The sequence below is a fragment of the Myotis lucifugus genome, unplaced genomic scaffold, assembly GCF_000147115.1.
Source record: "Myotis lucifugus unplaced genomic scaffold, Myoluc2.0 scaffold_1330, whole genome shotgun sequence".
NCBI classification, from domain to species: Eukaryota; Metazoa; Chordata; class Mammalia; order Chiroptera; family Vespertilionidae; genus Myotis; species Myotis lucifugus.
In genome coordinates, this window is record NW_005872378.1 from 22,253 (window position 1) to 34,883 (window position 12,631).

The window sequence follows — 12,631 nt, forward strand, 5'->3', positions numbered from 1 at the left end:
TTGTAGGATGTGCAGCATTTACTAGCATGAATGTCCCACGGTGCGGGCAATACACATCATCGGAAGCAACACAGAGGCTCTTCAGACAGACTCAAGTTTGAATCATAGCTCTGTCACTCACGGATCACGTAGTCTTAAGGTTACTTACTTTCCTATGCTTCCGTTTCTCAGTTCTAAAATGAAGACCATTATAGTACTCATTTTAGGGATTGCCATGGGAATTAAATAAGGTAATTTATGTAAAGCACTGAGAACACCGGCTACAATATTCCACTGACCATCATTGTTAGTTTGATTAGTATTACTGCTACTTCTCGTCATCATCATTAGTTTTCATTATTATTTTTTTAATCCTCACCCGAGGATATTTTTCCATTGATTTTTAGAGAGAGTGGAAAAGAGAGGGAAAGACAGAGAAATATCGATGTGTGAGAAACACATCGATTGGTTGGCTCCTGCATGCACCCTAACCAGGGCCCCAGCCAGGGAGGAGCCTGCAACCAAGGTACGTGCCCTTGACCAGAATCGAACCTGGGATCCTTCAGATTGCAGGCTGATGCTCTGTCCACTGAGTCAAATCAGCTAGGGCATCATTGTTATTTTTCAGATAGAATGTAAGCCCTGCCTGATTCTTAGTCCCTCCACCCTGCTGTTCTCTCTCTCCTGAAATCTCGCTGTGGCTGACTCCTCAGCATTCAGCCACTCCCAGGATCACCTCTCTCAGGAAGCCTTCTCAAGCAGCTCCTTGCCACCCCTCCCCCCCATATCATGATCCTGTTTTGCTTTCTTTATAGCAGGTATCACTTCCTGAAATTATCTTATTAATTTAAATTCTCATTTACTTACAAATTTTTATTATATGTCTACCTTTTACTGGACTCTAAGCTACATGGAGAAGAGTTTTTTTTAAGGTTTCGAATGAGTTGTTTATTCACTATGTCTGATGATCATAAATAAGTGTTTCCACGATGGAAAAGAAAGTTAGCACAGTGCATTTTCATGACATGGGAGCGAATTTTCTGGTCACTTCAATAGGGCAAAAACTTCAAAAGAACCAGAACATCTGAATGTTGGAATTCAGTTCTTTATATAAAGTCCCTTGTAAAAGCAGAATAAAAACAAACCGAAAAGAAGGGGGAGGGCAAATTTTGTTTTAATCTTTAAATTCTTTATTAGTTAAGGAATTACAAATGTGCCCTCATCCCCCCCCCCCCCCATTAACCCTCTTCCCACCCCCACACTCATGCTCTCATCCCCCTGTTGTCCATGTCCATTGGTTATGCTTATATGCATGCATACAAGTCCTTTGGTTGATCTCTTCCCCTTCCTTACACCCACCCTCCCCTACTTTCCCTCTGGGGGTTAATAGTCTGATCGCTGTTTCTCTGTCTTTGGATCTGTCCCTGTTCATCAGTCTATGTTGTTCTCTATATTTCACAAATGAGTGAGATCATGTGGTATTTATCTTTCTCTGACTGGCTCATTTCACTTAGCATAATGTTCTCCAGTTCCATCCAAGCTGTTGCAAAAGGCAAGAGTTCCTTCTTTTTTACTGCAGCAGAGTATTCCATTTTGTAGATGTACCACAGTTTTCTAATTCATTCACCTGCTGATGGGGGCTTAGGCTGTTTCCAGATCTTAGCTATGGGGAATTGTGCTGCTATGAACATAGGGGTGCATATATCCTTTCTAATTGGTGTTTCTGGTTTCTTGGGATATATTCCTAGAAGTGGGATCACTGGGTCAAATGGGAGTTCCATTTTTTGTTTTTTGAGGAAACTCCATACTGTTCTCCACAGTGGCTGCACCAGTCTGCATTCCCACCAGCAGTGCACAAGTGTTCCTTTTTCTCCACATCCTCTCCAGCACTTGTCGTTTGTTGATTTGTTGATGATAGCCATTCTGACAGGTGTGAGATGGTACCTCATTGTTGTTTTGATTTGCATCTCTCGGATGACTAGTGACTTTGAGCATGTTTTCATATGTCTCTTGGCTTTCTGAATGTCCTCTTTTGAAAGGTGTCTATTTAGGTCCTTTGCCCATTTTTTGATTGGATTGTTTATCTTCCTTTTGTTAAGTTGTATGAGTTCCCTATAAATTTTGGAGATTAGGCCCTTATCAGATATGACACTGGCAAATATGTTTTCCCACGCAGTGGGTTTTCTTGTTGTTTTGTTGATGGTTTCTTTTGCTGTGCAGAAGCTTTTTATTTTGATGTAGTCCCATTTGTTCATTTTCTCTTTAGTTTCAACTGCCCTAGGAGCTGTATCAGTGAAGAAATTGCTTCGGCATATGTCTGAGATTTTGTTGCCTTTGGATTCCTCTAGAATTTTTATGGTGTCCTGTCGTACATTTAAGTCCTCTATCCATTTTGAGTTTATTTTTGTATATGGTGTAAGTTGGTGGTCTAGTTTCATTTTCTGCATATATCTGTCCTATTTTCCCAACACCACTTACTGAAGAGACTATCTTGGCTCCATTGAATGTTCTTTCCTCCTTTGTCAAATATTAATTGAGCATATTGGTTCGGGCCAATTTCTGGGTTCTCTATTCTATTCCATTTGATCTATATGCCTGTTCTTGTGCCAGTACCAGGCAGTTTTGAGAACAGTGGCTTTGTAATACATCTTGATATCTGGTATTGAGATCCCACCTACTTTCTTCTTTCTCAGGATTGCTGCAGCTATTCGGGGTCTTTTTTTATTCCAGATGAATTTTTGGAGAGTTCGTTCTAGATCTGTGAAGTATGCCGTTGGTATTTTGATGGGAAGTGCGTTGAATGTATAGATTGCTTTGGGTAGTATGGACGTTTTGATGATGTTGATTCTACCAATCCATGAACACGGTATGTTCTTCCATCTGTTTATGTCTTCCTCTATCTCTTTTTTCAGTGTCCTGTAGTTTTTCGCATATAAGTCTTTTACCTCCTTAGTTAAGTTTATTCCTAGGTATCTTAATTTTTTTGGTGCGATGGTAAATGGGATTGCTTTTTTAGTCTCCTTTTTTGTAAGTTCACTATTGGTGTAAAGAAATACCTTAGATTTCTTGGCATTAATTTTGTATCCTGCTACATTGCCAAATTCATTTATTAACTCTAAAATTTTTTTGATGGAGTCTTTAGGGTTTTCTATGTACAGTATCATGTCGTCTGCAAATAAGGACAGTTTTACTTCTTCTTTTACAATTTGGATGCCTTTTATTTCTTCTTCTTGTCTGATCGCAATGGCTAGTACTTCCAGTACTATGTTGAACAGGAGTGGTGAGAGGGGGCATCCCTGTCTTGTTCCTGTTCTCAGGGGAAATGGTTTTAGTTTTTGCCCATTGATTATGATGTTGGCTGTGGGCCTGTCATATATGGCTTTTATTATGTTGAGGTATGATCCTTCTATTCCTACCTTGCTGAGAGTTTTTATCAAGAAAGGGTGTTGAATTTTGTCGAAAGCTTTTTCTGCATCATTTGATATGACTATGTGGTTTTTTTCTTTCAATTTGTTTATGTGATGTATCACGTTTATTGATTTGCGGATATTGTACCATCCTTGCATCCCTGGGATGAATCCTACTTGGTCATGGTGTATGATCTTTCTGATGTATTGCTGGATCCGATTTGCGAGAATTTTGTTGAGTATTTTGGCATCTATGTTCATGAGGGATCTTGGCCTATAATTCCCTTTCATTGTGTTGTCTCTCTCTGGTTTTGGTATTAGGGTGATGCTGGCTTCATAGAATGAGCTTGGAAGTGTTCCTTCTTCTTGCATTTTTTGGAATAGTCTGAGGAGGATAGGTTTTAGTTCTTCCTTGAATGTTTGGTAAAACTCCCCTGTGAAGCCGTCTGGTCCTGGGCTTTTGTTTGCTGGGAGGTTTTTGATGACTGCTTCAATTTCTTCCATTGTTATTGGCCTGTTGAGATTTTTAGAATCCTCTGGATTGAGTTTTGGAAGATTGTATTTTTTTAGAAATGTGTCCATTTCCTCCAGGTTGTCTAGTTTGTTAGAGTAGAGTTATCCATAGTATTTTTTAACAATTCTTTGAATTTCTGAGGGGTCTGTTGTTATTTCACCTCTTTCATTTCTGATTTTGTTTTTTTGGGTCCTCTCTCTTTGCTTCTTGGTGAGCCTGGCTAGAGGCTCACCAATCTTGTTTATCCTTTCAAAGAACAAGCTCTTGCTTTCATTGATCTTTTGTATTGTTTTTTTGGTCTCTATGTCATTTATTTCTGCTCTGATCTTTATTATCTCCTTTCTTCTGCTCACTCTGGGCTTTTTTTGTTGCTCTCTAATTCTTTGAGTTGTAGAGTTAAATGAATTACTATCATTTTTTCTTGTTTTTTGAGGTAGGCCTGTAGTGCTATAAACTTCCCTCTCGGGACTGCTTTCATTGTGTCCCATAGATTTTGGGTTGTTGTACTGTTATTGTCATTAGTTTCCAGGGTGTTTTTAATTTCTACTTTGATCTCACTGGTAACCCAATCATTATTTAGTAACATGCTCTTCAGCTTCCAAGTGTTTGAGTTTTTTGGATTGTTTTTATTGTGGTTTATTTCTAATATTATGCCCTTGTGATCTGAGAAGATGCTTGGTATGGTTTCAATCTTCTTGTATCTGGGGAGACTTTGCTTGTGACCCAATATGTGGTCTATTTTTGAAGATGTCCCATGTGCACTTGAGAAGAACGTATATTCCGTGGCTTTGGGGTGAAATGTTCTGAAGATGTCAATTAAGTCCATCTAATCTAGTGAGTCATTTAGGATTGCTGTTTCTTTGCTGATTTTTTGTCTAGAGGATTATCCAGTGATGTCAGTGGTGTGTTTAAGTCTTCTACTATGATTGTGTTGTTGTTGATCTCTCCCTTGTTATTTTCCAGGAGGTTTTTTATATATTTGGGTGCTCCTGCATTGGGTGCATATATGTTTATAAGGGTTATATACTCTTGTTGTATTGATCCATTTAATATTATGAAGTGGCCTTCCTTATCTCTTGTTATGGCCTTCACTTTGAGGTTCTATTTTGTCCGATATAAGTATTGCTACCCCAGCTTTTTTTTCATTTCCATTTGCCTGAAAGATATTTTTTCATCCCTTCACTTTCAGTCTGTGTGAGTCCCTTTTTCTGAGGTGGGTCTCTTGTAGACAGCGTATATATGGGTCATGTCTTTTTATCCATTCAGCCACTCGATGTCTTTTGATTGGAGCATTTAGTCCTTTTACATTTAAAGTTATTATTGAAAGGTACGTGCTTGGAGTCATTTCTATTTTCGTGCCTGTGTTCTTTCTTACCTTTATATTTCTTCTTTTTACAGCATTCCTTTTAGCATTTCTTGCATTGCTGGCTTGGTAGTGATAAACTCCCTTAGCCTGTTTTTGTCTGCAAAGCTCCTGATTTCCCCTTCAATTTTGATTGATAGTCTTGCTGTATATAGTATTCTTGGATTCAGAACTTTGCTTTGCAACACTTTGTATGCCTCCTTCCATTCCCTTCTAGCTTGATGTGTTTCTGTTGAGAAATCATTTGATAATCTGATGGGGGATCCTTTGTAGGCAACTCTCTGTTTCTCTCTTGCAGCCTTTAAGATTCTCTTTGTCTTGTACATTTGCCATCGTCATTATGACGTGTCTTGGTGTGGGTCTTTTGGGGTTCATCTTGCTTGGGACTCTCTGTACTTGTGTAACTTTTTTCTTCCCCATATCTGGGAAGTTTTCTGTCATTATTTCTTCAAATAGATTTTCTAATCCTTGCTGCTCTTCTTGTCCTTCTTGCAGCCCTATTATGCGTATGTTACTTCGTTTCATGTTGTCCCAAAGCTCCCTTAGGCTCTCCTCCTGCTTTTTAATTTTTTTCTCCAGTTGCTGTTCAGATTGAGCTTGTTTCTCTGCCCTATCTTCTAACACACTAATTCGGTCCTCTGCTTCTTCTAGTCTGCTCTTGAAACTTTCCATGGTGTTTTTGATTGTAGCTATATCACTTTTCATTTCTTCCTGATTCTTGCATAGGTTGTTGATTTTCTCATCCATCTGGTGAATGAATTGTACAACCATTATTCTGAATTCTTTTTCTGTCATGTTGCATGCTTCAATTGTATTAATTTCCTTTCTTGGTGACTCCTCACTGTCTTCCCCCTGGGTGTTCTGTCGTCTCTTCATTCTGATTATCTTCCAATGGTTCAAACGTTGAGTTGCGTGGGCCTGGGCCGTGTGCAGTGGGAGCCTCCCACCACCCTAGTGTCACTGAAGAGCTCTGACACTAAGATGTGTTGTTGTTGTGGGTTGGTGGGAACCAGGCTTGCTCAGAGTCAGTGTTGCCAGCACTCAATGTGGCCTCGTGTGCGCCCTTAGAATCAGGGACCCTGGCTGCACCGTGCTGAAACAGAGACCCCCTTGGAGCATGTTGAAAATCAGCGCCCCCTAGCCTGCGCCAGGAGTCAGAGTTCCCCAGGAATCCAGTATCAGAGTCTCTGTTGCTTCACGCGACCTCGTATTGAGAATCAGGGTCCCTATGTGCCCTTGCACCAAGAATTGGAGTCACTGGCTCTTAGTATGAATGCACAAGGAATCAGGGATCTCAGGCGCAGGTGATAAGAAACACAGTCAAGTCACTGGTGCTTGGTGCTGCCTCCTGCCCAGAGAATCGGGGTCCCTGGGCCCGTGCTACGTGGAACAAATTCCCAGTGTTCGCAAGATTGCTCCCAGCCCAGGGCTCCTGAAGCCCGCCCTACACGGGATCAGTTCCAAGGTGCTCACGCACTTCCAGGCTAAAGTACCTGTGGCACTGAGGCCCCGGCAAGGGGTGGGTCTATCAGTTACTATGGCGCTGCCTGCAGGGAGGGGGATGGGCTCTGTTACTCACGGATCTGCCGCCGGGATTTCTGAACTTTTGGTGTCTGCAGGTCTGTAGCTGTGGTCACAGGTCTCTGTCCCCAGTGGCTGCAGGGTCCTGGTATGCATCTGAGATCAGACTGGGTGGTGCTGAGGCCAGGATCCTAGTCTCAAGCAGCTCTGTTTCCCAAGATGGTATGATCACTGTGCCCGTGCTGGTCACCCAGGAGTGTCCACGCAGGGAGCAGGGCTCTGCCTAAGACTGCCCAGTTTAGCAGCCCCTTAGAAGACCTGCAGAATCTAACTGTCCCTAGCTCATACACACACATCACACACGTCCACACACTCCTCTATCACTTCCTTGCGCTCTCACACTCTCTCCCTCCCTACCTTCCTGCCGGTTGCCATCCAGAACATTTTCGCAATTTTTTTTTAAAAGGAAAAAGGAGCCCAGTCGGTGTGGTTCGGTGGTGGAGCGTTGACCTGCGGATTGGGAGGTCATGGTTCGATTCCCAGTCAGGCACATGCCCGGGTTGTGGGCTCAGTCCCCAATGTGGGGCGTGCAGAGGGCAGCCAATCGGTGATTCTCTCTCATCATTAATCTTTCTCTCTCTCTTCCTCTCTGAAGTAAAAATATGTGTTTTTTAAAAAGGAAAAAGGAACAGAAAAGGGCAGAGGACTTATTGCTTCTCCTCGGCTTTCTCCCGGGTCTCCTCCACCGAAAGAGCTTCTGGCTTTCCGGCCACTTTCTCGGCACTATCGTTTCTGTCCAGTCCTCCTCCCTTTTCTCTGTCCTGCGTTCTTCAAGCTTTGTCTTGGTTTCCGTGCAGGCTCAGCATGGAGGAAGCGGATGGCGTGGGGCGTGGGGCGCTCATCCGCAAGTGGCCTGGGTGTTCTGTGCCCGGCGCCGGTTCTGGTTCTGGTTCGGCCCCATCGATGGGGGAGAGAGGGGTGGGCGCGTGTCTTCAAGGTCCGGTCCCTCCGCATGAGGAGGCGGATGTTCCTTCTGCTTCGGGAGCTGGGCGTCGCCAGGCCTCCTTCCTTCCATGCTCGGCGGCTGGGAGATGGTTCTCTGAAGCGAGTCGAAACAGCTTTGCCTGCATTTTGCCCGCATTTTGAAAAGTTCATCTTCATCTTCCTCCGTCCTGGGCTTTCATTTCTTGTTCAGGAAAGGAAACTATGAGCTCAAACTGGGGCTCATGGTTGGATTCAGCTGCCTCCTTGGTGCACGAATCATGGTCCTTATGGATGTCCTGGGCGGCTGGTGTGGTAGTCGCTGGCTCCGCCGCCCCCCCCGCTCCCCCCGCCCCGCACATGCGCCTCTCAGCCCCCCTCCTACCCCCCCCCCCCGGGGGGGAGGGGCCCCTGTAGAAGAGCTTTTTGTCTCTAATTTACAGCCATCTCCTAGACCAGTGATGCTTATACTTTTGACCTCAGCGTGTCAGCCTTTTTGAAAAACTCCTAACATAAACTCTGCTGCTGTGGCACATATAGAAAATTTTTGATATTTGCAGCCATAGTAAAACAAAGATGTATATTTTTTATATTTTTTGTATATTTAAATGCCATTTAACAAAGAAAAATCAACCAAAAAAATGAGTTCGCATGTCACCTTTGACACGTGTTTCAGAGGTTCGCCATCACTGCCCTCGCCTCTAGCTCAGTCCGCTCTAGCAGGCACGTAGCATCCCTCAATAAAATATTGCCTCATCTCTGAAGCCATAGGACTTCAGTCTCTGATGGCTATGGTGGGGATGGAGAGGTTGGCAAAAAGAGAGAAAAGCTTAGGTCACTCGAGGATTCCCTATCTTTAAATTCCCAGAACATTGTGGCCATTTCCAGAGATGGCACTCGGGAGTAGGAGTGCCCGGAGTGGGCTGAGCAGATGAATTCAGGATGTTCATATGGGATGTGAGGTCCGAGGGCAACGCAAAGGTAGGGCGTCTGGCAGGTTGTGAAAATGTGTAAGAATGACCTTCAGAATGAGGTTGACTTGGTCACTCATTCATTGGTGCAGCAAATAGTTACCAAGCTCAACAATATGTCAGATACTATGCCAGGCGCTGAGGACATAAAATTGGATGAAGCTAAACTTCAGAGATGGCAGAACTCAGAGATGGCAATTTGGGAGACATTTCTATGGAGATGCCAGTGGCCTCCGGGGAGAGTGAAAACTACCGAGAGAGAGAGAGAGAGAGAGAGAGAGAGAGAGAGAGAGAGAGGAGGAGGAGAGGGGAGGAGAGGGGAGGGTAGGGGAGGAGAGGAGAGGAGAGGAGAGGAGAGGAGAGGAGAGGAGAGGAGGGGAGGTCCAGGGCAGAACCTTGGTGAAGGCCCATTTCCAGGAAACCAGGTAAGGAGCATGTGGCAGAGACAGAAGGACAGTTGTCAGAGCAAAGGCAGGAGACCAAGCATATGGCCTAAAGGCAGCACATAGGCACTCACTAAATATGCATGACTGATAAATTAATAAAGGAAGGAACACATTAAAGGCCTCCATGCTGTGCCCTCTGCTCAACGTGTCTTTCACCGCAGTTAGAAGTTTCCCCTGGTCCTCCAAATCTGGGTGAGGTACCAGTTCTATGTGTGCCCATAACACCTGTGCTTTACAGTATATGTCTACCACAGAGGGATGCTCTTCGCCATCTACGTGTCAGTCCCTCTAGATCAGTGATGGCGAACCTATGACACGCGAACTCATTTTTTTTTTGGTTGATTTTCTTTGTTAAATGGCATTTACATATATAAAATACATATCAAAAATATAAGTCTTTGTTTTACTATGGTTGCAAATATCAAAAATTTTCTACATGTGACACAGCACCAGAGTTAAGTTAGGGTTTTTCAAAATGCTGAAACGCCGAGCTCAAAAGGTTCACTGCTCTAGATTGTGAGCAGTGTGAGGGCCAAGGCTGTGTCTCTTTTTTATTCCATATCTTCCTTTCCAGTTATATATTGGTGCTCAATACAGGTTTGTTGGATGGATGGATGGATGGATGGATGGATGGATGGATGGGTAGGTGAATAGATGGATGGATAAACAGGTAGGTGGACAGAACAATGTGAAACTCTTACCTTGGGACCAATTTCTTCAAATAGTTATACAGAGATTGAATATACCAGCTCCCTTCTGTCTTGTGACGAAAAGATACGTAGCCGGGGACCGTGGCCAGGCCAAGAAGGAAATCTACTTCCTCAGGAATATTGGCCTGACGGGAAGACTTTCCTGATTCGGGCTTTACAGCATCTGCTTCAACGGACACAGAAGGTTGTATCTCTTCTCCTTGACAGGCCTGGATGAAAAAGAGTTTGGGCTTATTAGCCAGACCAGGGCACTGCCGGGCCGTGAAGTGAGACGTGATCTCCCGGATGGGAATGAGGGCCTCGTCTGAAGAGTAGACAGCTCCAAATTGCCCGTGGGACAGAACACAGAACACAAAGCAGTCTCCGTTGGCATGGTCTGGATGACTCTTATATTCTTGCAGAACTTCATCCAGGCATTTTTTAGTTACATCAACCCGCATATCTACATTGAACCCAAGCCACTGGAACACATGCTTCAGGCACTCTGTTAAAAAAAAAAAAAAAAAAAAAAAGAAGGGGGGGTATAAATGATGAAACAAAATGGAGCGAAATGAAATAAAAGGGGTCAAACAATGCTAATAGTTATACAAACTGCACAGCAAATATCCTGAAACTTTGGATTATGTTTTACTCTCATAACAACAAAACTATAATTAACCTGCCTTTTTATAGCACCCACAGTGCTATCACAATGGCCCTGCGAGTGAGCAGAGGCCAGAGTCCATTCTCCTTCACGGGTGAGGAGTTGAGGTTCTGTGACTCTCCCGTGGTCACAAATCCCAGTTAGTGGTGGAGCCAGAGCTCAAACACAGGTTTTCTCAAACTGACCCAGCATGCTCGCCCCCACATCACGGAATCATATGTGGTCAGGGGCCCTTTTCACTCTGTAAGCAGGTTGCTGAAACTCTAGGTGCTATGGTCTAAAAGTTTGTGTCTCCCCAAAATTCACATGTTGAAATCCTAACCCTCAAGGTATGGGCATTAGAAACTGGGGCCTTTGAGAGGTACTTAGGCCATGAGGGTTGAGCCCATAAAGAAACCCCAAGTGAGGTTACAGTGAGAAGATAGCCATGTAGGAAGCAGACTCTCACCAGACACTGAAACCCCATAGCCTTGATCTTAGACGTCCCAGCCTTCAGAACCATGAGAAAGACAGATTGGTTGGTTATAAGCCACCCAGTCTCGGTTGTTTGATACGGCAGCCTAGATAGACTAAAACACTAGGGGTATTTAGGAGGCTTTGAAACATCCTATCTACTAAAAGAGTAATATGCAAATTGACCATCGCTCCAACACAGAGATGGCTGCCCCCATGTGGACACAAGATGGCCAGCAGGGGAGGGCAGTTGTGGGTGATCAGGCCAGCAGGGGAGGGCAGTTGGGGAGGGACCAGGCCAGCAGGGGAGGGCAGTTGGGGGCAACCAGGCCAGGAGGGGAGGGCAGCTGGGGGCAATCAAGCCTGCATGGGAGGGCAGCAAGAGAGGACCAGGCCAGCAGGGGAGGGCAGTTGGGGGGGACCAGGCCTGTAGGGAGAGGGCAGTTGGGGGGGACCAGCCAGCAGGGGAGGGCTGTTGGTAGGGACCAGGCCTGCAGGGGAGGGCAGTTAGGGGTGACCGGGTCGGCAATGGAGGGCAGTTAGTGAAGACCAGGCCTGCAGGGGGGGCAGTTGCAGGTGACTAGGACAGCAGGGGAGGACAGTTAGGGGCAACCAGGCCTGCAAGAGAGGGCAGTTGGGGGCAATCGGGCTGACAGGGGAGCAGTTAGGTGTCAATCAGGCTATCAGAGGAGTGGTTAGGGCAGCCGTGGGCAAACTACGGCCCGCAGGCCGGATCCAGCCCATTTGAAAAGAATAAAACTAAAAAAAAAAAAAAAAAGACCGTACCCTTTTATGTAATGATGTTTACTTTGAATTTATATTAGTTCACACAAACACTCCATCCATGCTTTTGTTCCGGCCCTCCGGTCCAGTTGAAGAACCCATTGTGGCCCTCGAGTCAAAAAGTTTGCCCACCCCTGGGTGAGGGGCTGATCAGGCTGGCAGGCAGAAGCGGTTAGAGGCAATCATGCAGGCAGGCAGGTGAGCGGTTGGGAGCCAGCAGTCCTGAATTGTGAGAGGGATGTCTGACTGCCCATTTAGGCCCGATCCCACACCGGACAGTCGGACATCCCTTGAGGGGTCCCAGATTGGAGAGGTTGCAAACTGAGCTGAGGGACATACCCTCCCCACCTCACCCCACCCTCATGCATGAATTTTGTGCGCCGGGCCTCTAGTTTATAATATCATCCTTACATTAAATGGAAGATTAAAAATTACAGAAATAAAATATGAAAATGAAAAATGATTTTAAGATCCCCAGCTTCCATTCGATATTCTATTACAGCCTTTCTTACCAGCGTCTTTATCAGTCCCTTGTCTTTTTGACAGTGAGGTAAAGTTCTGGTTGTTGATAACAACACAGTAGCCTCTATGTTTACGATCCATCCTGTACACAGTTTCCTCCTTGAAAGAAGAAGAGATGGAACCACTTATTAGAGAATCTTCACTTTAAGAGTTTAATGTTTCTAACCAACCATTCCATTTATCTGGTACCAAAGGCAGAGAATTCTCAAGATCCTAGGCCTGGACTGGAATTAATAAATGGCCAGGCCCTGGCTAAAATTCAGACTTCACCTGGATTAATTGCAAAATGTCAGTTCTCAGTGTCAAGTAACAGAGTATGTTTTTTAACTTTGGAAAAC

At 44.6% G+C, this 12,631-nt stretch overlaps 1 protein-coding gene across 1 annotated transcript in view; it reads right to left on the reverse strand.

The window, feature by feature from the left end:
• Nucleotides 1–12,631, reverse strand: part of LOC102434278 (caspase-10-like) — a 41,901-nt gene that overhangs the window by 2,149 nt on the left and 27,121 nt on the right. The window contains exons 6-7 of the mRNA XM_023748370.1: nt 12,284–12,392; nt 9,884–10,376 (exon numbers count right to left, since the gene is read on the reverse strand). Coding sequence (XP_023604138.1) covers nt 9,884–10,376; nt 12,284–12,392 — 602 coding nt within the window. The remainder of the gene's footprint in view (nt 1–9,883; nt 10,377–12,283; nt 12,393–12,631) is intronic.